This window comes from Odocoileus virginianus, chromosome 5 (genome assembly GCF_023699985.2).
Source record: "Odocoileus virginianus isolate 20LAN1187 ecotype Illinois chromosome 5, Ovbor_1.2, whole genome shotgun sequence".
In the NCBI taxonomy this organism is placed as follows: Eukaryota; Metazoa; Chordata; class Mammalia; order Artiodactyla; family Cervidae; genus Odocoileus; species Odocoileus virginianus.
In genome coordinates this window covers 90,364,741-90,388,059 of record NC_069678.1, presented here as the reverse complement: position 1 = coordinate 90,388,059, position 23,319 = coordinate 90,364,741, and the positions used below count along the sequence as shown (strand labels likewise).

At 43.9% G+C, this 23,319-nt stretch overlaps 1 protein-coding gene across 5 annotated transcripts in view; it reads right to left on the bottom strand.

The window, feature by feature from the left end:
• The window catches only part of KIAA0319L (KIAA0319 like), a 96,308-nt gene that overhangs the window by 12,453 nt on the left and 60,536 nt on the right, over window positions 1-23,319 (bottom strand). For all 5 annotated transcript variants that reach the window (XM_020880269.2, XM_020880270.2, XM_020880268.2 and 2 more), the window contains exons 6-16: window positions 21,813-21,910; window positions 18,910-18,997; window positions 17,401-17,493; window positions 15,423-15,555; window positions 12,183-12,411; window positions 10,365-10,488; window positions 9,514-9,646; window positions 7,575-7,723; window positions 6,382-6,533; window positions 5,889-6,027; window positions 4,185-4,344 (exon numbers count right to left, since the gene is read on the bottom strand). In XM_020880269.2, coding sequence (XP_020735928.2) covers window positions 4,185-4,344; window positions 5,889-6,027; window positions 6,382-6,533; window positions 7,575-7,723; window positions 9,514-9,646; window positions 10,365-10,488; window positions 12,183-12,411; window positions 15,423-15,555; window positions 17,401-17,493; window positions 18,910-18,997; window positions 21,813-21,910 — 1,498 coding nt within the window. The remainder of the gene's footprint in view (window positions 1-4,184; window positions 4,345-5,888; window positions 6,028-6,381; window positions 6,534-7,574; window positions 7,724-9,513; window positions 9,647-10,364; window positions 10,489-12,182; window positions 12,412-15,422; window positions 15,556-17,400; window positions 17,494-18,909; window positions 18,998-21,812; window positions 21,911-23,319) is intronic.

The window sequence follows — 23,319 nt, the reverse complement described above, 5'->3', positions numbered from 1 at the left end:
CAAATCTTTCCCATAAGATCTGTGGTCATCTCTCATGCTACATGTAAAACAGATGATTAGTGAGCACCTACTGTATACCAAGGGGACTCCACGCAATGCTCTCTGGAGAACTAAACAGGAGGAAATCTAAAAACGAGTGGACTCTGACTACCTAGAGGAGCGGGGTGAGGCGGGACGTGGGAAGGAGGTGTGAGAGGGAGGGGACATTTGTATGCCTGTGGCTGATTCCTGTTGATGCATGGCAGAAACCAACACAATATCTTAAAACAATTATCCTCAAATTAAAAATGAATCAGTTAAAGAAAAGAGTGGATATGGGCTTCTGTGTAACTGATTCACCGCTGCGCAGCAGAAATGGAGTCAACACTGAGAAACGACGACACTCCAGTGAAAACTGATTTAAAAAGATGTGGCCGTTTCCCACATTCTCTCCTAGTGACCTAGTTCACGCTTACAGTTTCCATTTCCATCTACACACAAACAACCCTCAAAGCTTTATCTCCTCTCCCCAAGTCTCTCCTGAGTGACCAAACCTATACCTACAAATGCTTGCTGGAGTATTTACACCAAATCTACCATAGACATCTCAAACCCAACATGTTTCGAAATAGACTGATAATAATTACTAACTCATTATGTGTTAGGGAGGGACTACTTAAACATTATCTTATGTAATCTTCACCAAGCCTTCAAAACGGCTGCTAGAATTTTTACAGGTGAAGGACGGGTTTGGAGAGATACAGTCACCTGCCCACTGTCACAAAGCTGCCCCCGACAGAGGCCGGGCTGCCTGGGGAGAGGCCCATGCTCTTTCCCGTCGTAACACACTCTCTCTCTCCCTCCAGTCATACCCTCCTCCTGAATCCTTCAGCAAAGCCCATCAAGGCAAACCAGAAACCCAGACGCTTGTCTCCTCCTTGTGCCTCAGATGCAGTGATGGCAAGTCTGCAAGCTGCCCCGTCCACAGTGCTCCCGCCCTCGCGCTCACTGGAGTCTCGCTACTGCTTTGTCCCAGTCAATCCCACCGGCTTCATCGATCCCAGCAGCCACCTTCCTATTCCCAGGCTGCTAAGCAGAGCTTAAGAAGAAAGTCCTCATCATCATGCTGTCTCCGATCCAGTGAACCCTGACTGCATATCAGATTCACTTGGAGGGTTTTAAGATTTAGGTGCTCAGACCTTACTCCAGACCAACTGAAACGCCATCTTTGGGGGCGAGGCTTGGGGAATGGTATGTTCATAAAAGCTCTGAGCGATACAACTGTGCGGCTGGAGCTGAAACTGCTGCTCTCACTTCCTGTCTCTGACTTTGGGTGAGACCCCAATACTGCCCAAAGCCAGCATCCTTTCCTGGAGTGGGTGTTCTCAGCCTTCACCACTTTCCTCAGCCTGTCCACCTCACTCTTACCTCCTCGAAGCAGATGGCCTTGCCTCCAGTTTCAGAGAAACTGGACATTTGTACTAACCCTTTCAAATGTCGTCCTTCTCTACTAAATTCACCCGTAAGAGCACATCTTCCCTCCTCCTCTCCCATCTCCAGAGGAAGTTGTTCGCCCGCTCTGTCCATAGCCAGTCCCCCAGAACTACCTCCATTTATAACCCACGTGCCCAGTCTCCACCGTCTACTTTTCTTCTACATCTTTCCCTCACTCTATAAAAATGTTCAAGTACTTCCCATCTTTAAAAGGTGTTCTTTTGAGCTCGTCTCCCACATTGTTTTCAACACCAGCCTCTCTGAAGAGGCACTGTACCGTCTCTGTACTCTCAAACTATGAAAAAGCTTTGCTGCCAGCATCTAAGTGAAATGATCTCACTTGAGTTCTGATGATCTACTGATCACAAACTCAAAGGTCTGTTTTGCGTGCTCACCACACCTGTTTCTGCAGCACCTGAGCCCTCTGGCAGCCCACCCCCTCACGGCCAGCCTGTCTCTCAGCTTCCAGCAGGCAGCTCCCATCTGGCTCTCCTCCCACTTCTCTGACTGCTGTTTCTTAGTTTCCTCTGCTGGACCTTCTTTCTTTGCCTTCCTCTTAAATATTGATGTTCTCCAGAGCTCTGTCCTCAACCCTCTTGACACTCTCTCTGTGTGACTCACCCATCCTCACAGCTTTAACCCTGCCTATACCGTGACTCCTGACCTCTGCCCTTTCCTCCCACCTCAGGTTCCAACCTATACATCCTACCACCAGGTGAAGCATCTCCCTAGGCAGCCCATGTGAAAGTGTTTGTTAGTCACTCAATCATGTCCAACTCCTTGCAATGCCATGGACTGTAGCCCACCGGGCTCCTGTGTCCATGGGATTTCCCAGGCAAAAGTCCTAGAGTGGGTAACCATTCCCTTCTCCAGGGGATCTTCCCAGCCCAGGGACTGAACCCAGTTCTCCTGCATTGCAGGCAGATTCTTTACCATCTGAGCTACCAGGGAAGCCCAAGACACCCCAAGTTCAACAGTCAATACTGAACTCATTATCTTTTCTTTGAAACTGGTTCCTTCTGTATCCCTAATCTCAGCACCCACCATCTATCCAGGCATGCAAATGAAAATTCTCATATTTGACGGTTCACTCAGTTTCATTCCAAAAGGGTCACTAAGTCCTACTGACTTACTCTGAAGCTCTTTTAATTTCCTCATTATCTCCTGCCATCTCTACAGCACTACCTCATTCTGTGTTAGCAGCCTTTTCCTAGACTAGTCCAAAAGCTTCCTGATTTGTTTCCCAGCCTTTGGTCTCTTCCTATTTTAGTTTTAGCCTCCACACTACCAACCTCCCTTAAAAAAAAAAAAAAAAGAACTAATATCCTTGCTTCAAAAATAAACAAAAACTTCACATACAAAACAAACTAACTTCCGAGTCCTCCCACCCAAACTATTCAAACTGACCTGCCTGGCCTGCTTATGACTGTCCTGAGTCTACAGAGCCAGCCTACTGTCCACCACATTTTAGGACCGGATAAGTGCTCTGAACCCAATGGCTTCTTCCAGAGCAAATTCTACATTCATATCACAGGAATACTGTTCATGCTGTTCCCCTATGCTGAATTTCCTCCTTGTCCTTCTCTGCTTGATCAGTGTAAGTTTTACTTCTGGAAAATCTTTGACCTACCTCAATCCCAAATTCTCCTGAAAAAATAATCACCCTTGCCTGTATCTCCATGATAGCGTTACCCCAAAACTGGGTTCTCCTCTAGGTGGTATTGAGCCAAAAGACACAACCAAGCCAAAGGTGAGAAGAAGGAAGAATTTATCACTTGCGGCAGGTGAGAACACTGGGGATCTTTCCCAGAGCAGTGTCTCCCTAAATGGCAAATTCAGGGAAGTTTTAAACTAAGGGGACATGCACATTAACGATGGGGCTTGAGCACAGAATTCAGCACAGAAACGGGACATAGGTCGACAGAGTCCAAGCTTTAGCTGATTGAAATCATGAGGCTCACAAAAAGTCAATATGATTTCTTAGGTTCCAGCTGATCTGGTCGATGAGTGCTTCAGGCTATCTTTACCACTGGAACAGAACTGGGAGTCTTTACAACTGATTTATTATTTTTGCTATTGTTACTTCTCTTCCCTGAGAAGAATCACTGGGTCCTGAATTCTTTTTTCGCTTTGGTCACACTGTATGACTCGTGGGATCTCTGTTCCCCAACCAGGGATTGAACCTGGGCTATGGCGTGAAAGCCTAGAATCCTAACCACTAGGCCACTAGGGAACTCCCTGTCCCTGCATTCTTTCTTCCCTTAAGATCATTAATTAGTGAGACCTCAAGGGCAAACACTGTAGCCAGGTTTAGATCATAAAATGGCTTAGGCCAAAAATGGCTTAAGCTAAGAAAAGCCTGATACTCTTTCTCTGGGGACCTCCTACCCTATCTACTTCCAACTGGCCTTCTGTCAAAGCCACTGTGTATTGATGTTACGAATGTACTTGATCATCTCCCTTACTAGAACATGGTCTTCAAACATCATGGCCCTCTTCTGACCTTGTAACCCGCTGCAGTGTCTAGCACAGAGCACATGACCTGTCCTAAGAGAGTACACTTCTTCTTCGTTAAAGAAATGAACACCATGAGTGGCTCCTGGTCAGAGAGCCCACTCTTCTCTGTCTACCCACACTACTTTATCAGCTCAGGCAAGAAGCCCAGGGGACCCCTGGTCTTTCCTCGTCTCCCCCCATTCATGCCCGGCTACCTCTGCTCCGTGTACGGCTGAATCTTTTGCACAGTGATGTCGGAGTCCAGCACCCCCAGGAGGACCCCGATCTGGCGGATGAACATCCCCTTCAGCCTCTCAGTCAGCTGACTGACGTTGACATCCAAGATGATCTCCACCAGGCTGTTTTTCCTGGGATCTGGAAAGCATGTGGATCAGTCATGGCTTTAGAAGTAGGAGAGTTAACACAGACCTGCCGCTGTGCCTGCACTCTGGCCCAGGACAGAACGTGGTGAGAGCATTCAGAAACGCAAGTGACCTCCTTCAAAGTGGAAAGGCCCCATGGTGAACCCCCCATTGCTTCGTCCTGAGCCCAGCAATCTGGGGCTGGCTTGGAGAGCTTCTGGAGCATTCCTGGTCTCTCCACTAACCTGAGAAATACCACACATGTGCTGGGGCCCAGACCAAATCAATGGGGTTTAGTGAAGGAAGTGGGGAAAAGAGAAACACTTCAACATTTGTTCTAAAAGTCTCTGCCCAACTGGCTTTGCTGAACTCTCCAGGCCAAGTGGTGGGTGTCCAGCAATCTCTCCTGATCCAGTCTGATTTTCATTGACAGATGTACTTTGTATGCAACAACGGAAGGGAAATTTTCTATGCCAACAATCTTACCAGTGGGAATGCACCTGCCCTACAGGTTTGAAAATCATAAACACGAAGGAAATCCAGGCAGCCAAGAAACAAGGATTTCCTTAAAACAACATCACAGCCGGACAATGTTTTCACAACTCTAGAATTGTGACACCATTATGTCTTACTTTTGATTATGTCCTAAAGACTGTTCTATATGTGGAAGTTAAAAGTGGCTATTCAGAATACCTCCTTCACATACTTGACACACCATTTGTCTGTTCTGATGTATCATTTACATAATTAGAGACTATCTGTGATGTGATTTTAAACACAGAGGAGACTTCACAGTGTCTTGGCTGTTGTCCTTCAGAGAGGCAGGGCAAAGACTGGAAGACCTGCCAAGATCCCTTCCCTTCTAAGACATCTGTACATAAGCCTGGCCTTAAACCTAATAAAGAGTAGGTTTAAAGTTTATACCTTCTCATCAGATGCTCAGGAATTTATAACACTCTATCCCACCCTGTACTCATTTCCTCCCTAATACCAAATTAGCCTCGATACAAAACAAAAACATGGTTCTATTTAAGAAATGAATTTTATTTCTGCAAATCTGAAAAATGTAAAGGACACCAGTTACTTTACCTTCCCTGGGGGTTGTCAGATAAAGCCTGAGGCTCAACTTACAAAAATAAATTGTTTTCTGCAGCTGGGTGCTGATGAGACATCATGACTCAAGTTATTCCTGTGCTCAGATTCCCAAAGCACCCTGAGCCCTCTGTCATCAGTCACACATAGAGGAGAAAGCGCTGGCACAGGGGCCCGAAGGCCTGGCTCTGACACGACAGCTGTGTGAAGCTGAGCAGGCCCTGCCCTCTCTGAGTTTCTGTTTCTCCGTCTGAGTTAGCAGGGCGGGTCCATGTTTCTGTGTGCGTAGGAGAGGTCGTGGTGGAACAGAGAGTCTCTACAGCTCTTAGCTTGGGGATTCTAGATTGTTCTAAAGCTGGATACGCCATCTGGCTCTGTCCATGCTGTGGGGGAAGGGTCTCAGGATCCAGGCCCTGCTGGGCTGACCCAGCAACTCCACTCCGGCTCCTCACTAAATGAACTCACCAGGTTTCACCTCCACCGTGGTCCGGTCTACGTCACTCTCACCCTTCGCATCCGTCACCTTCAGGTGAAACGTGTAGGTTCCCTCGACCAGGTTGGAAAGAAAGAGGACAGGGTGGTGGTCAGAGTGATTTAACACCTCCTGTGGGGTGGAACGATACGGCAATATTGCAGAACAAAACCATACTCCTTGCATGGGAGTCAGCTGCGTCTGTCATAGCTAAGCCCCCTCTGGGTAGATGGCTTTGAGTTCCTGCTCTGTGAGGGCATCACAACCCACAGTGATGAGGATCAGAGAACAGAATTACGTTCTGTTCCACATGAGTTTGAGGGGTGACCCTAGGCAAGTCATTTAATCTCCCTGGATTTCAGAGCACAATCCAGGTTTGACACAAGAGACCACTTGGTTAAAACAGGTCCTGGAGTGCTTGACTCAGCCTCCTCTCCCCATCTCACCACCTGACCCGTGGAGCTCTCCACCTCCGGGCACACTTACCCCTGCTGCTGGGCTCCCCTCATCTCGAGTCCAGAGGTAGCTGACTATTCCTTTGTCATCTGAGGACTTGGAGCCGTCCAGCTCTGCTGTGTCCGTGGGCAAGGTGATTACCACGTTCCCAGCTATCTTGGCCACAGGTGCTTTGTTCATTTCTAAACAAAGAGAAACAACTGAAAAAAATGTATCATTCAGAAAAGAAAGAAATGCTTCTTCATGGTGCTTGTGAGAAAATTAAACATCAAAAACATCCTAACTGGAGAACCATGTTAAGTGTTTATCCACATCAGCAATGAACAGTGTAGGGTTACCACCACCAGTGCCACCCAGAGAAATGTTCCCTGACACGGTCCAGCAGAGAGGACAAGCACAGCTTCTTCCTAAATTCTCACAGCAGCCTCCCTGGAAGGAATCCATTTCTCTGCTTTGGTGATAGAAGATGATTGGAAACAAAGGCCTAAAGTGGTTAAAGCCCTGAAGTTCAGCTTTCATCAGCTGATACTACATATTATCTTCAAAATGTGGCTTAAAATGTTATTCTCTGAACATCTTTTTTTGACCCCTTCCTTAGCACTTTAAAAGGGGGAAAGGAGAGGACACTTTCCTTACCCGGGCCCCACGCAGCTGTTTCCTCAGTGTGTGCTCTCCAGTCGCTGCGTTCCGGGTACTGTGTTGGGGGGCCATCTGCCTATCCGATAGTTTTTCCCACTATCAGCTTATGGGCCTCTCCCAAGACCATTACTGATCTCCGTGCCTGCACACCACAGCAAGGCTAAGCCACTCCTGTTAAGCTGGCCTCAGCGTGCAGGCTCCCAGGAGAAGCACAGGAAGCAATAGTGCAGGGCAGTCATTCTAAGGTTGGACAGCAGGTGTCACTGTAGCTAGCAGGAGAGTTACAGAGACCCAGGGACTTAGCAGCAGAGATAAAATAAAAATGCAAAGGGAAAAAACCTTAATTCTCTTCCTGTTCAACTGAGGAGGGAAGAAGGGAGGGAGGGAAAACAAGGAGCTAAAATTTACCTTAAAAGCCACTCAATCAAAGACTGTTTTAGAAAAGCAAATAACAGCTGCCCTTACCCCTGACTTTCTTCTCTACCTTTTATCTCTAATCAATTCTTCAAACAAACAAGAGATGACGGATTCTTTACTTATCTGACCCAGAGGCTGCTGTACCAACCCAAGGTGGCAAGATATACCTTCTCTGACAATGACATTCACAGAGCTCTGGCTTTGCAGGTTCCTCTCATCTTTGACGGTCAAGGTGAACACGTAGGTTCCCACTTGCAGCCCAGTCACAGTGGCGACACTGCTGTTAGCATTCTCGAGCTGTGCCCCGTCAGGTCCCCTAGACAAAGAGAAACCAGAGGGAGGAGTTGCACCTGTCTACTGTTCTCCTGTCCCCGACTCAGCAGGAGCAGACAATTACTGCCTCAGCTAAGACATGAACCATTGTTTCCTTCACCTCGAGAGGGCATGTTTAAAAATATTCCATTTGGACAGAGTGTCATCTGGCCCCAAAAATACAAGCTACCTGCTGATCAGAAAATTCCATTCACCTGCTTTCAGACACATTTAGCCTTATCCTTTATGAGAGCTTCTAGAATATCCAAACTCTGTGCTGTTCCAGTTTGCAAAAGGAAGAAAGTGCTCTGAGCAAGTCTCTGATCAAAAGAATGATTTAAGAGTCATGTTTCTGAAAAGCATTTCTGGCCCAGTAGTTGGTTCACCTCTTGCCAGCAAAGAAGCAAAATGCATTTCTTAATCACACGCCAAACTCCCTCCTGCTGAAAAGTCAGGGAGAGGAAATAGGCCAAGGCTGCAGAGAGCACTCAGGGAAAAATCATCCTCTTCTCAGCACAGCAGCTCCATAAGCAAAACTCCCTCCCGCTCCTAGACAGGGGCCACAGAGGACCCAGAACGCCGGTATCTTCCTTGTCCCTGGCGGCCTCACAAGGAGCCTGTGGCAGAGGAGTGAGCTCTGCGCCAACATGCAGGCACAACACTACACACAGCAGACAGCCCTTCTGCTCAAGGGCCAAAACGCCTCAGAGCTTTCCTTAAGACCCAGGGACAGCCAGAGAAAGCTGCACACTCCCAGGGTTTTGCTCTTGTGTTGTTTTAAACGTATAACCGTGACCACAGCCGCCCCTCTTAAAACAGATTCGCCTCCAAGAAGCCATGCTAGGCATTACTTCTGCTGTAAACACTAATAAAACTCAACTAAACGGTTTATCTGCTGTATCTTCAACAAACAGTTATAATTAAAACATGCTAGGTTGAGGAAAATTAGGTTCTTTAAAAGAAAGAAACAAAAGCTAAGCAAAATAATTTCTAGACAACAAAAGCTAAGCAAAATAATTTCTAGACTCCAACTCACCAATCATAAGTCAAGTGCTTTTCAAGTCAAATTACAGCCCTTACCCACCCATTTCTAACGTCCCAGTCAAAACCAAAACCAAAAAACCCAGTCTCTCTTATGGCTGCTATCTTTGGAAACTGAGAATGCTTTTAACTCTTTCTTGGAATTCTTTTGCTTCCTGTGGGATCCTGCATATAACCTGAGTTCCTTTTGTCATGGCTTAAAGGAAATGAAAGAAACTGAGAACCAGGAATGGTTCGATTAGGAAGTTCCAATTTAATTAGTATTATTTCAGTTACTGCCTTTGGCCTCTGGCTAACTTAAGTGGTAACCGGTGTCTTCAAGGAAACAATAACAGAGTAATGCTTTCATTTTGCAGATGAATTTTCAGTTCTCCTTAATAGCTGCTCCGCCCCATCCCCGCTGCCAGCCTTGCCCAGTTAATTCTGAGCAACGGTACTTTTCTGCTTCATTACCCCTTCCATCCTGCCTCTCAAGTGTAATTAAACTATGCATTTCAGCAGACGGATTGTACCTGTAACAGCACCAGAACCACAAAGTACTACCTGGGGACAGTTGATGGTAAGCATTCTCTTTCTTTCTTATAAAAATTATATCATTTCCTTAGAGCTGAAGTTTGGGACTGCAAACACTTCTTTCTCAGTAATCCCCCTTGGATAAGCTAATAAGAAAGTAAACTCTTAAAGGCAAGTAAAACCTAGCTCTTCAAAGGTCTGGTGCCTTTGCAAACACAAGGGTTTTGTGTCAGTACTCACTGTGTTTTTTCCCAAAGATATGAGATAATTTTCTGGTCATCGGAGCTTTTGCTGCCATCCAGGGTTGTGCTATCCACGGGAAGAGTCAGCTCTTTATCTGGGCCTGCATCTGCCTGTGGAGGCTTGTTGTTTTCTAGAAGACAGAGACTTGGAGGTCAAAAGCAGGCAGTCCAGCTGGGAAAACAGAGGAACCAACTGGGACATATGTTCTGGAAGCCTCAAGGACTCTGCCTCTCCACCCACAGAACTTTCAGATACTGTGGGAGGTAGGGTATCGTCAGGGAGCTCACAATGAAGAATATAAGACCAAAACGTATAAAACAACTCGGAAAGAACATGGCAGAACATAACGAAGTTACAGCGCCATGCTAAATTTGAAGTATAATGCTACAGGAGTTTAAACGAAAGGGCCTGAGAGATAAGGAAGGGTTTTCTTGAGGAAGTAGGCTTTAAGCTGGCCCTTAAAGGACATGGGAGGAGGAGTTCCCTAGTGGTCTAGGTCTGTTAGGATTTCACTGCTGTGGACTGGGTTCAATCCCTGGTCAAGGAACTGAGATCCTGCAAACTGCAAGGTGGATCAAAAAAAAAAAAAAAGGATTTGGGATGGCAGAGACCATCTGCTGGCTCCCCCTGAAGACACAGTAACCAGAGCAAGGGCACAAATCAGGCTGTGAAATACTCTTTGTGCCTATGAAGAAAGCACCAGGGGAGGGGACAATCGAAGTTGCCGGGGGATGGTAGATGCGTAACTCCCACTTCTACCCTCATATAGCTCAGAACCCAAGCCCTCTTCTGACCCAAGGGTCAAAGGACCAGCCAACAGAAGAGCCTGCCACAATGTCAGAACTCACCAGGTTGCACAATAACAGTCACTTGAGCGGTGGCCTGCTGTCCTATTGTATCAGTCACTGTGAGCTGGTAAGTATAGTCTCCTTCTTGCATGGCAGAGAGCTGCAGGGTCGGTGTTCTAACCCCCTGAATGAATAAATACAGAGAAGTGGCCTCTCAGAATCATACCATACAGTAAGTCCTCCTCTGGTCTACATGATCTACCCAGTTTTCTAAACCTAGGTTGGTACTGGGCCACCACCTTCTAATTAGTGAATACTCAATCAGACACTAAGGAACATCTTGTTAAAAACGCTTGACCCTTCAAGGGAATAACCCTCTGACACAGCAACAGTTTCAAATAAAGTCAGAGCTCTCACAAGGGAAGGGAGTACAGGAAAATGTGCAGAGATAACCAAGATCCATTTCTATGACTCAAGCCAAAAAGACCATGAACATATAACAAAATAACACAATTTAAAAAACAGTGTTCTAACAAAGTGTGATGCCTAACAAAGCTGCCTCAATCAAACATGGCAGCAACAACTCAAGATGCTTTGTAATGCTGTGCTGTCCCCTTACAGGTCTCAATCGATTCTGTGACAGCAGAGAACCTCATATAATACTTAAACTAAAGCCGGATGAAATGTGAGCTTTAAGTCATGCCTCAAATATGAAAACATAAGACTCCTGAGTGTCAGAAGGGATATTATAGATAATTTAGAGCCAACTGCCAATGCAGGAACTTCTAGAACAGTAGGCAAAACCTAGCAGCCTCTGGGCTGAATCCAGCTTGCAGGCATTTTATTTGGTCTTAGGGTCTTAAAAGTTGGGAAAGTTCATGTAAAAGTCTAGACTTGTCTTCTCTTGAAAAGCTGGAGGATCTGACAACACTGGGACCGTACTCCAAAGTGGCAGCAACCAGCTGAACTTGAGGGGCTGCTGAGCCCTTTAGTCAGGGCTTATGTTGTCCAGTTTGCCACAGCCCCCACCCAGTTTTCTTCATTTAGTTACCTGCCTGTTGACTGACCGAGCCTCTTCTTAAATATCTTCAGAGAAGATGCTCACCGTCCAGTCAGGCGATCTACTCGGTTTTTAACAGAGCTCACCAAGATGTGCTGTGCTGTGCTCAGTCGCTCAGTCGTGTCTGACTCTCTGCGACCCCATGGGCTGTAGACCACCAGCCTCCTCTGTCCATGGGAATTGTCCAGGCAAGAATATCGGAGTGGGCTGCCATGCCCTCCTCCAGGGGAACTTACCAATCCAGAGATCGAGCCCAGATCTCCCACACTGCAGGCGTGCAGTGTTACCTGCAGATAGACCTGGGTTCAATCCCTGGGTTGGGAAGATCCCCTGGAGGAGGGGGAGGCTACCCACTCCAGCACTCTGGCCTGGAGAATTCTGCAGACTGTATAGTCCATGGGGTCGCAGAGAGTTGGACACGACTGAGCGACTTTTACATTTGCTTTCACTTTCAAGATGTGCACTCTTCAGCAGAAGCTAACCCAACATTGTTAAGCAACTATATGCCAAAAAAAAATTTGATTTAAAAATAAAAAAGATTTCTACCGTTGCAGTTTCTAAAGAATTTGACTCCCTGAAATTATCCAAGAACAGCTATCAGTCTTTTCCTCTAATACTAAATATTTAAGATAAAAGTTTTTGCTAATGGGTTAACTGAAGGCCCTGTAACCTTTCTTTAAAAAAAAAAAAAATCAATGTCCTATGTACTAATCTGACTTTCATTATTAAGATGGAGAAAAATAAGCCTTGGATGGGTGACCCAGTCCAGCAGCTCTAATTCCCCTGGGCAAGAACAGATAGGTGCTCTTCCTTCCTACCTGCATCTCCATCACCTTCCCCTTGCTGTTTGGGCTGAGCGACCACTCGTAGCTGGTGATGCCATGATCATCAGTGCTCTGGTTCCCGAAGAGGGTGATGGAGTTCTGGGGCAGAGTGATCACTTGGTTGGGGCCTGCATTGGCCACAGGGGGGTAGTCCACAGCCTTGTTCACAGTCAGGCTTGCAGTGGTGGAGTTGGTAGCTCCATCAGAGTCTACTACAGTCAAGCTGTCAGGAACAGAGAGCGAAGTGCCGTCGGGGATGGGCTTAAACAGAGAGGAATAAACGTGGAAGAACTAGAACTCAAGGCTAGAAAACAGCAAAGTGGCAGGGTTACCAGGTGGCAATCAATTCTAACCCACTCTTTTCTGGAGAGTCAGGATAATGCTAGAAACTAACGCTGACTGAGGGTTTACTGTGCAGCAGGCACTGTTCTAAGCACTTTGTATCTCACTTAATCCTCACAACAGATCTAGAAAGTACTGTCCCTATTTCGCTCCCTATACACATGAGGAGACCAAGGCAGAAAGAGATCAAGTAACTTGCCCAAGCTTGAAAGCTTGACAGTAGTGCAGTCAGGATCTAAATCTAGACAATACATCTCTACACCGTTTCACTCTGCTGCCTGCATGTGTCTGTGGCTGGGACCTTTATAAGCATTATCTGATATGGCCCTCCCAACGAACATACAGAAAGAGGTACCGTCAATCTCACAATTATACAAGTCTTTAAGAGGTTAAGAAACCTGCCCAGAGCTAAACAGTGAGTCAAGGTGCAAGCCCAGTGCTCTGACTCCAAAGCCCAGAATCAAGTCTTAAGAAGTAGTAATTCCCAGCCCCTATCCCTGAGGTTCAAAGACGCTACACTAAATAAAGCAAGCTCTGACTGCAGCAGGCTCTCCTCCAATCATCCTGTTTTGGCTGTGTATGCAGCGCGAGAATGGACTTCCTGGGCAGACCGCCTCTAGGATGGACCGGGAAGGCTGGCTCCAGTAAGATAGGAGCCTGAGATGGAAATGAGTCTCCTACGCAACAGTCCCACAGTTTGTGCCAGTGTGAAAGAGAATTTGCAAGAGAAAAAAAAATGTTCATTTATAAGAGCAGGCTTTTACCTAAATGATGCCTTCCAGCTGAACAGCCTAAAGCTTCTCTTGCCACCTCAAAATGTGAGCATAAGCAAGCAAGGAGGTTTGGGCTCCTTCCATTTTGCTGACAGAAAGAGGAAAAGCATATAAAAGACATGTCGTTTGTTTAAATCTCACCACCAGCCACAGAAAGAGCCAGACATCTGTGGGTTTTTAATCCCACAATCTCACTTTTTACCTATGGTCTTAAAGGGATTTCTGATATTACAGCCTTGAGAAAAAGAACACAAAAACATCACACACAGACATGTGCAAATCAGCAAATACCTGAAAAAGAAAAATCCACATAAGTTGTCCTCTTTTTCCAGTTTCCCTGTTTTCAGTTTTTTTATTTTTTAAAAACATATCTTATTTGTCTTCTCTTTCAGAACAAAAGCAATTTATAGACAGATGCAAAGTGGCAAATGCCTGTTACTCTTTCACCTTAGACGGTCCCTGGCTTGCATGTAAAAATCCTGGAACCAAATAGCAGATGACCACAGGGATGGGGAAAGAGGCCACTGCCATGTAAAAGCAGGGGACAAGAAAAGGTAAGTGGAATCAAACAAAGTGGACCTTAATGCTAGTCAAACCCAATTCCATCTTTTTATGGACTGAGGCTTAGAAAAACAGAATTGCACCCATTCACCTGAAATGCTCTAGGTTGAACTGTGGTTAAAAGCTCAGACTTGAGTCAGCAGCCTATGTGACCTTGGGCAAGTTACTTAACCTCTGTGACTGTATTTCCTAATCTGTAAAATAAGAATAATTATAATATCAGTTACAAGGATTAAATGAGCTACTGCGTGCAAAGAGCTCTGAACAGTACTAAAGACACAGTAAATGTTCAAGAAGCAGTAGCTATTTTTGTTACTATTTCAAAAAGGATCACATGGCCCAGGCTAAATTCCATAAATATTAAAGTTCCTATATTAGAAATTCAAGGCAAAAACCAACTCATATTTCCATTTTAAGCCAATGAGAAGGCTCCTATCTTGCTGTAATGGCAGATACCCTTCATTCACTTCAAGCGTGAAGTCAGTGAGAGAGCTGCTAAGTCAGAACTCGTTTATTTATATGGCAGGTGCTGTGCTAGGACATTCCTTGCTGCGTCTCTGGTAGAGTCTCAAATGTGACTAATCTCAGGTCCAGCAGGGAGGACAGACACCTGTGAGCAAGCTGCTGCACCACGGCAAGCACCACACCCAGTCACTGAGTGTAACGGGGAGTGAGGAGACTGCTCCTCTCTGAAGGGATCTCCAAGAGCCTCGCTGAAAACGGAGGAGACCCTTAGAGAGAGGCAGAACCCTGAAAGACTGAGAAGAGCATTCGAGGAAGCACAGACAAAACACATACAGGTCAAGTCAAGCAGCAGAGTAGAACGAGCCCTGACCTTGGGGGTGAGAAAATCTGCGTTTCAGCTCTAGCTGTGTGACCTCAGAGAAGTTAGTAGTTAGCCTCATTTTTCTCAGCTGTAAAATAAGGATAGTATAGTGTACATATGGTGTTTGTGTGACACTCAAGTACAAGCGCTTTGCAGCATACAAGGAATAATGCAAATACAAGGAAGATTACTCTAGAATCAGCCTCATACTTGCTAATCACAATCTAGTATATCAATGCTAGTTCCCAAAAGAACTGACTTTGAATCATATTCTCTGAGAAGTCCCCAATAGAGAAAGATCCCACAAATTATATTCAAATAAATAACTAGTCAAAAGTAAGGATTTTGAGATCTCAGAAGCTGAGGAAGCATCTCCCAAAGGGAAAAAATGAGAGTAGATTCCTTACAGAATTTTCCCGAGAAAAGGCAAAGGAAGATGGTCTAGTTTATGACGGAAATTCCATAGAAAGGTCTGGGTGTGTGCCAAGCACGGCTCTGGGAGGGATTAGCTGTGTGGATCCTGATCTACTATGCAAGGACCTTTGCCCTGAAAAGTTATCACTGCTTTGACCACAACTACCACACGGCATAAAGAACCAATGGAACCAAAGGTTATATTACCAATCAGCTCTACAGGGAATCTGATATCTGTCAGAGCTACTCTTTTAATAATGCAAAACTCACAAGGGGGGAGAAAATGGCCTATGGTAAGCTTGAAGGATCCAAATTTACCTGAAAGTGTAGTTCCCAGGAACGAGCTTACTTAGTTTTAATATGGCGGTATCTTCAGAAATCTTCTTTTCTCTCAGAGGTCCCTTAAGTTCTTCCCAGTGGTACTGGACAATTCTATCATCATCAGTGCTTTCTTGGTCATAAAGAAATACCAGTTACAACATGAGAGCACTGGGTCTCAGCATTTATCCAGCTTACACAAAGCAGGGCAACTACTAGGAAAACTTCATGAAATTACAGACTCTCTCTTCATTGTGTTTAAGAAAACTTCATGAGTTTAGCAAAGTCTAGAAAAACTTCATGAAATTACAGACTATCTCTCCAGAGTGTTTCTTTCCTAGGATTATTGGGTCATTCTGCCTCTCTATGAATATTCCACTGCATAGTTTTCCAAGGACTCCAACATAGGCAACCTCTCGTTAAAATGTTACTGTATAAAAAAAGTAAAATCAAAAGTGATTAAACCTACTTAAAATAAAAGGAAATTTACACTTAGCACAGCACTTTTTAACCTAGCTAACTGGTAAACACCAAAATTTCCTAACAAATTATATGGGTAAAGGTGTGGGGGAAGAGGACCCCTCATAATGTCATAGTGGAAGCATAAATTGAAACCTCTATAAACAGGAATTTGGGAAAATTTATCTTTGTCCCTGCAATACCTCTTTGAGGAACTTAATCCTATATATATACTTGCACTTGTGCTGTATATCTGTAGAACATTTAACATTTGTGTTAACTATCATGCTTATAAGATTATTCATGGTAATATTATTTTAAAAGCAAATCAAAAATAATTTAAATGGTCATCAATAGAGACTGACTGAAAACAAGTATATATTTATACAATGAAATTATGCATTCATATAATGGAAGGCTACGTAAACATTAAAAGAAAAAAAGAGTGAAGAAGTATTGCATGTATTAAGTCAGAAAAATTCTCCAACATATAGAAGCAATCATTGTACATAATTTAGTGTGTAATGTGTTGTCAGACCGTATATTTTCTTATAAACACTTAAAGTATCTCTGGAAAGATGCATAAATAATGCCAGTTGTTGTCTGGAGGAAAACTGGACGGCTGGGAGACAGGGATGACAATGACTCTTCACTGCGCGCCCTTGGGCATTATTTAGCTCTGACCTACTCAAACTATAAAATAGATGGTGCTAAGTGAACTCTTCCTGCCACTCTCACAAGTGCTTCATTCTGTTCTGTCTCTTCCTTTTGGCCTGCTACTCTTCCATCCTCCTCTGCTTGCCAGAAGCATCTACACGAAATGTTTAACCTTGCTAGAGATTCCTCTGCTAAGCGGTGACTGCCTCTACCAGAAACCACTGGTGGTGCCAAGACAGTCAGGGTAACTGGACCCTAACGGGTCTCAAAAGAAAGCAAGTGAACACTGGTGAGATGCCAGGCCTGAACCTCTTGTGCACACACACAGCCAAGACCCAGAAATCCTCTCATGTTACTCATCAGGTGACACTACTCGGAAGGGTAAAATGTTAATAATGAGCCTAGGCAAAGGTGGGGGGAACATTCTGAGTCCCTCCAGGAGAAGGCTGACAAGGATCTTGTTAGGCAGTGATGGCTAAGTGAGAGCTCTTTGTCAAGACTTGCAGGTACTTATCTTGCCATGACAGATAGGAAGGAGCTTTGTTTTCATAACTAAGAATGGCAACTCCAGGCAAGCAAATTTGAAAATCAGCAAGCTTCAATTAACATAACGCAAAGTACATGAATACTACTACTTTTTTTACCATCTCAGAGAAGAACTATTACTTTAGTCGGGCCACACGGGGATTTTAAAAAGGGCTTAGGTTTTACTCCCTAATAGATTGCTTCAGACAGTTGGTCTTCCCATAGCATGGCCAAGAGGACTGGTCTAAACAGTACTCAGACACAGCTGGCTGCAAACCTCTTACTAGAGTACACAGCGAATGCCCTTCCAAACCGTCATGCTGAGACGTGTACTCACGGCTGCCGTCAATGACTGTAGAAGTGGTCGGCAGGGAGATCTCCTGGTACTGCGGCGACACAACGGCAACAGGAGGCCGATTCTTACGGGGCTCTGCAAAAACGACCCACAAGAAACTGGGAGAAGGGCTTCATAAACTATATCACAGGAGAAGCAGGTCATATCTGAGTGCAGGATATGTCAGTTTCCATTACATAACTGGAGAGCTGAGCATCGCCAAATGGGAAAGTCACAAGATCAGGTTACCGTTCTAACCTGACACACCCGGGATTGTTGAAACCTCTTGGAAACCTGATGACTGCTAAGGCCATGTGCATACTTTCAATGCTCATGCACTATCTAGTATATCATAAGTACTATAGCAGCAACTGACTGCTTTCAGGCAAGCTGAACAGAGGTGGACAACAAACAAGCTTTGTGCAATAAAGGATTTGGCAAGCAAACTATCTCTTGGCACAGATTGTGTGAAAAAAATAATGGGTGATTTCTCCACCATCCCTGAGCTGATTGTGTGTGAGATAATTAGGCCTGAGTACTGGGAAGGTAACAGACACTTCAGTCCACTCTCATGAATGTGAGTTATAAACCCAGCAGCCTCCTCTTTGAGAAATGATCAAACAGTCTTTATGCTTAACACATATTTAAGAAGGTGAAGGGATTACTTTGGCTACAAAGTTCAAGGAAGGAAAAGAAAACCTTTACCAACAAAGATAGAAAACAGTATTAAGAATTTGTGCCAATGTATGTGTCACTTTCCAACTACCCCCAAATTTTTCTGAAAATGCACAACAAGATACCTTGCTAATGCACTGTAATCTACCAATGAAAGTGAAAGTCACTCAGTCATGTGTGACTCTTTGCGAACCCATGGGCTATACAGTCCGTGGAATTCTCCAGGCCAGAATACTGGAGTGGGTAGCCTTTCCCTTTTCCAGGGGATATTCCCAACCCAGGGATTGAACCCAGGTCTCCCTCATTGCAAGCAGATTCTTTACCAGCTGAGCCACAAGGGAAGCCCTAGTGGATCACTTGAAAAGGATGATGAGATTTGGCTTTCAAGATAAAAGAGGACTGGCAGGGTTTAAATGAGGAATTCTGTGTGCAAAGGCCCACATTTCTGGAAAGAGATCAGACAGAGCCTGCCACTGGCCTGGTTCTCTTTAGACATGCTTCTCCCAGGCTCCTGCCTTTCCTGTGTCTCTTAATTACAACACATGGTCCTCTCTCAGCATGACCCACTTGGAGAAGTAATTCCCAAGGAGGTAGGCCACACTACACTATGGGCCATGTGACCAACTTTTCCCTGCCCAGCCAGGTATGCCAATTAGAATCAAACTACATACACTTCACCAGGCTAACCTTTTACTACACTGAACTAGGAATTGTCCAATACGTGAAATATATTACCAAAAAGGAATGAGAATTTAAGACCCCTAAAGTGAAACCTCCATCTCCTTGGGAATCCTGCAGAGGGTGCAAGGGAGACAGGGCTGGGGCTGGGAAACACACCTGGTTTCACTGTCACATTCACGTAGCCTTCGCCATGAGCATTCTGACCATCTACAATCACTTTGAATTCATAAAGGCCTGGAGTGAGCTGCAGAAGTGAGAGAAGATTTTTCAGAAAACCACAAACAGCAGCAATTATATTTAAAATAGCATGTATACCTAAATTTTTCAATGCTGATTCTTGCACACTCCTGTTCTTGCACCATTTCCAAAATGGAGAAAGTAAACTAGCTGAAGAGATGAAACAATGAATTAGAAACTGAAAAACCATAGCTTTCAATGTGAATCTTATTACTAGCTGACTCTGAACAACAGAAGGGATTTCAGTATCTCTGCACTCCCATTTTCTTTCCAGAAGAACATTAAGGACCCAACCATCCTACTTCAGTTATGAAATTAAAACAATCAACTCTGCAAAGAAAAACATTTTGTAAAAACACCAAATAGCTCTCAAATACCTGAATATTTTCCCCTCCTGATTTCTACTAACTGTATGAACATAACAAAACAAAAACCTCACAATCCCATTGTCCTAACACCCCAATTAATCATATTTTTCTTATATCTGTCTAATCTTTCACCACACACACGAAGAAAGAGCTATAAACAGTTCATTTGTTCAGCAAACATTTATTGAGAATCAATTGTATATGGTCACTGTTCTAGGCTTGGAGTTTGGAGATGAATAAGGCAAGGTCCCTGCCTTCAAGGAGCTCATTATTTCAGCAGTATTCAGGGCCTAGCTAAAATCAGGGTATGTATCAAACTTTTTATTGCTCTTTCTTCAATTCGTTTAGCATGAGCACTTTTCCCATTAGAATAGTCTCTTTAACAGTCATTTTAATGGCTGCAGAATAGTACGTGAATAAATGTGCCATAATTCACATAAGCTTTTCATATTGTTGGATATTTGAGCTGTCTCCAAAATTTAAATATTATAACTAATGCTGTGATGAATATCTTTCAAGTAAAATGGTGTTTTTCTTTTGAATTATCTCCTTTGGGTACATGCTAATTGAATGCATGTAGCATTTCTGATCACTTCCTTCTTCCTGTAATGCTCCCCTTCCTCGACTTCCCACTTCTGTGCCTACTCCTCACTTTCTCCCATTTCTTCTTCCTTCCATACCTTTAATGACTGTGTCCCCCAGGACCCCAATTGTAATCCATTTACTTCTTCACTGTATATAATCTTTGGATGATTTTATCTATTACCATGGCTTTGGTTGTCATCTATTTGATGCTGGTGTACAAATTTATCTCTGCAGCCCAGACCTGCATCCTGATCTCCAGCCCCTTACCCTCAGCTACATACTGGTCACTTCCACTCAAATGTTTCACAGGTTCCTCAAACTCACTCTGTCCCAAAATGAATGAATCATCTGCAAATCTCCTCCGAACCTGCTCCTCTTTCTATACTTCTCATTTCAGTGAATACTGTCACAAATATACCAACATCCAGTCAGTTCCTAGGCCAAAAGGCTAAAATTATCCTAGACCTCTCTTTCCCAACACCTCCATCCAATTAACTGATCACCAGATTGACCTCCATAATATTTCTCAAATCCACCCACTTCTCTCTGTTCACACTATTCACCACCTTAGTTTTTAACCATTCATGATAGCACAGTTGTTAAGTGCATGGGCTTCAGAGATGGAAAATTCCAGTTCGAATCTACCATTTAATAGCCTGTGCACTTAGATCAAACAACTTTATTTTTCTAATTTTTAGCTTCGTCACTTGTAGAACAGATATTAATATTACATTTGGGGTTGTTAGGAAGATTAAATGAAATAATTGCATAAACAATTAGCACTGTGTCTAGCACATGGAAAGAGCTCAATGGGTGGTTTGTAAGGCTTATATTACTTGCTTTTTTCACACACACTATTATCAATCTCATGCCTACATGTCTCAACAGACTCTTCACCGTGTCCCCAGTGTGAGCCTTCTCTCCTCCAATCTGCAGTCAGGGTGAGCTCTCTAAACTGAAAACCTGAACATGTCATTCTCCTGCTTAAAACCTTTCAAGGGCTCCCTCTGGATAAGAATCAAAGTCCTTCTTCTAGCACACAAGTCTCTGTGCAATCTGGCCCCGACACCCCTCCAACTCATTTGTGCCACTGCTCTTCTCATGCCATGGGGTCCAGTCAGGATGAACCACATGTAATTCCCTTTTCCCCATATTTCCTCTATCATTTGGCCCAGTGGACACATTCCTTCCTCTACTTGGGTGTATTACCACTCCAACCTTTATCCAGTAAGCCAGTCACATTCCATGACCCAACCAGGCCAACTCTCTTAACAAATCTACTCTAACTCCCTGGGGATTCAATACCCCATACACTGACCCAGTGTATCCCTGTTGTAATTACCTGCTTCAGTCAGTAGCACCTACTAGACTCTATTTCCCATAAATATTAATATTATGATTAGAAACTAGTAAAGCTTACTAGTTTTCTTACCACATAACTAATGTACAATGAACAGTTGTTAAAAGAAAGACAGATAGAAAGAGAAATTGCTTGGCCAAAGAATATGAACATTTTTATGGCTCTTAATAACTATACAGAATCCCAAAAAAGACTGAGCCAATTTACACAGTCATATGGCCACAAATAACCTAGCTTATCTCTCAAATTTTAAAATCCTTATGTTACCCTTAAAAGCTGTTTAGTGTATATTTTCAGCTATCACCACTATGCTTATATTCTCACCATAAATGAAAATTTGAGAATCATACACTAACAAATACTGGATGTCAGCCAACCAGATTTTTGGAGGATTCACTTCTGAAAGATTGTTCCTAACTTTAGTGTGGACAGAAAGTTCTATATTATACATTTTAGAAAATCGTCAAAACCTCTACCCCATCCCTGCAAATGACAGGAGGCAAATTCACCTTGGACAGCTTCAGGATCTGGGAATGTTCCCCTTCCATTTCTCCACTATAGTCTTTAGGATGAGTAATCAACTGCCAGTCGTAGGTGTAGGTTTCTCCTATGGAAGGGCAGTTACAAAAATCATGAAAACACAAACCTACACACAAAGAGGGCAGCCACATAGCCTGCCAATAACAAAATTTTTCTAGTCTTGACAAGAACTTAGTTTTCAAGATTTCACCCTAATGCCAAAGCAAAACCAAACATTCTATGGAAAGGAAGGGTAGATTCTGCTGATGGCTATAGTCAGGGCTTCTTCCACTTTCCCCCCAGCCAAGCTCACTCCTGCCCCATACCCACCCTGCTTTGGACCAATCCTCCCCTAAAATACCAAGTTGCTCACGGTGTGGCACCCAGTGAAAACACATGCCCTACCAACCACTACGGATGAACTCATTGGGAACAAAGGCCATTTTCTTGCAAAACTTCTTAGGCAACAAAGAACAGCAATGACTTCTAAATAACATGGTTCAAAAATAGCTTTTTACAGAGTGCTAACAATGCTCGTCTCACTGAGGTCATCACACCCTGGTGAGTTAAAAGAGCTACTTCATTCCTGCTGAGCTAAATAACACACTGCAGAAGGTGGTAGGGAATGGCCCATTTAAAAACAGGGCCCACTGAAATTAATTAAGATCACATGAAGCATTAAATGGTCCTCATTTGCAACTTAGACTATATGACTATCTAGAGTGACCATGGAATCCTGTTATCTAAGTGGAATTCCTCCCCAGTTAAAGTTGTCTTAAATATTTTGGGGAATAAAATGCATTTAATGGCTAGGAAAGGGTGAGATTTGGTAGGAAGGTTTAATTTAAGTTACTACCCAAAAAGGGAAAAATAAAAGGAAAAATAAAAAGCCTCAAATACTTACAGAGAATGGTCATCTTTTTATTTCATGAGTTCAAAAGTTGAAGTTAACACATAGAACTTAATTCCAAACAGACTTAAGACAAGATTTTACTTTATAAGCCTGAGATATAAGATCTTCTACTCTTTCTTCCTCCAGAAAATACTGGCTATGTTTTAGCCAATTGTCAGACCCAGGCAGCTCTAATAAATGTAGATGTAAAAATTAGGTGAGGCGAGGAGCAGGAAAGAAGTAGGAGAAGCAGGACTGGTGCTAAGAGATGACATTTCTTGAACTGTAGTTAGAAAAAATTTTTCCACACAGAGAACAGACTCACACTAGTTTAGGAACTGACAATTTTCTCATATCTAAGGCTAGCAACACAGATTTCAAAATATGACGATATTCCTAGGACAGAAAAGCTCAGGGGGATGAATTATGCCTTACAGACAGGAATTTGCCCAAGGATAGGAACATTGGAGTGTAGGTGTGTTAGACAGAATGCTGGTTTTAATGATTTAGGGCAGTGGTTTTCAATCCATGCCTCTGAACCCAGAGGGATCCTGAGAGGCGCTTCAGGGTTGCCAAAGACGAGGGGGATGAACGGGAAGAGCTGG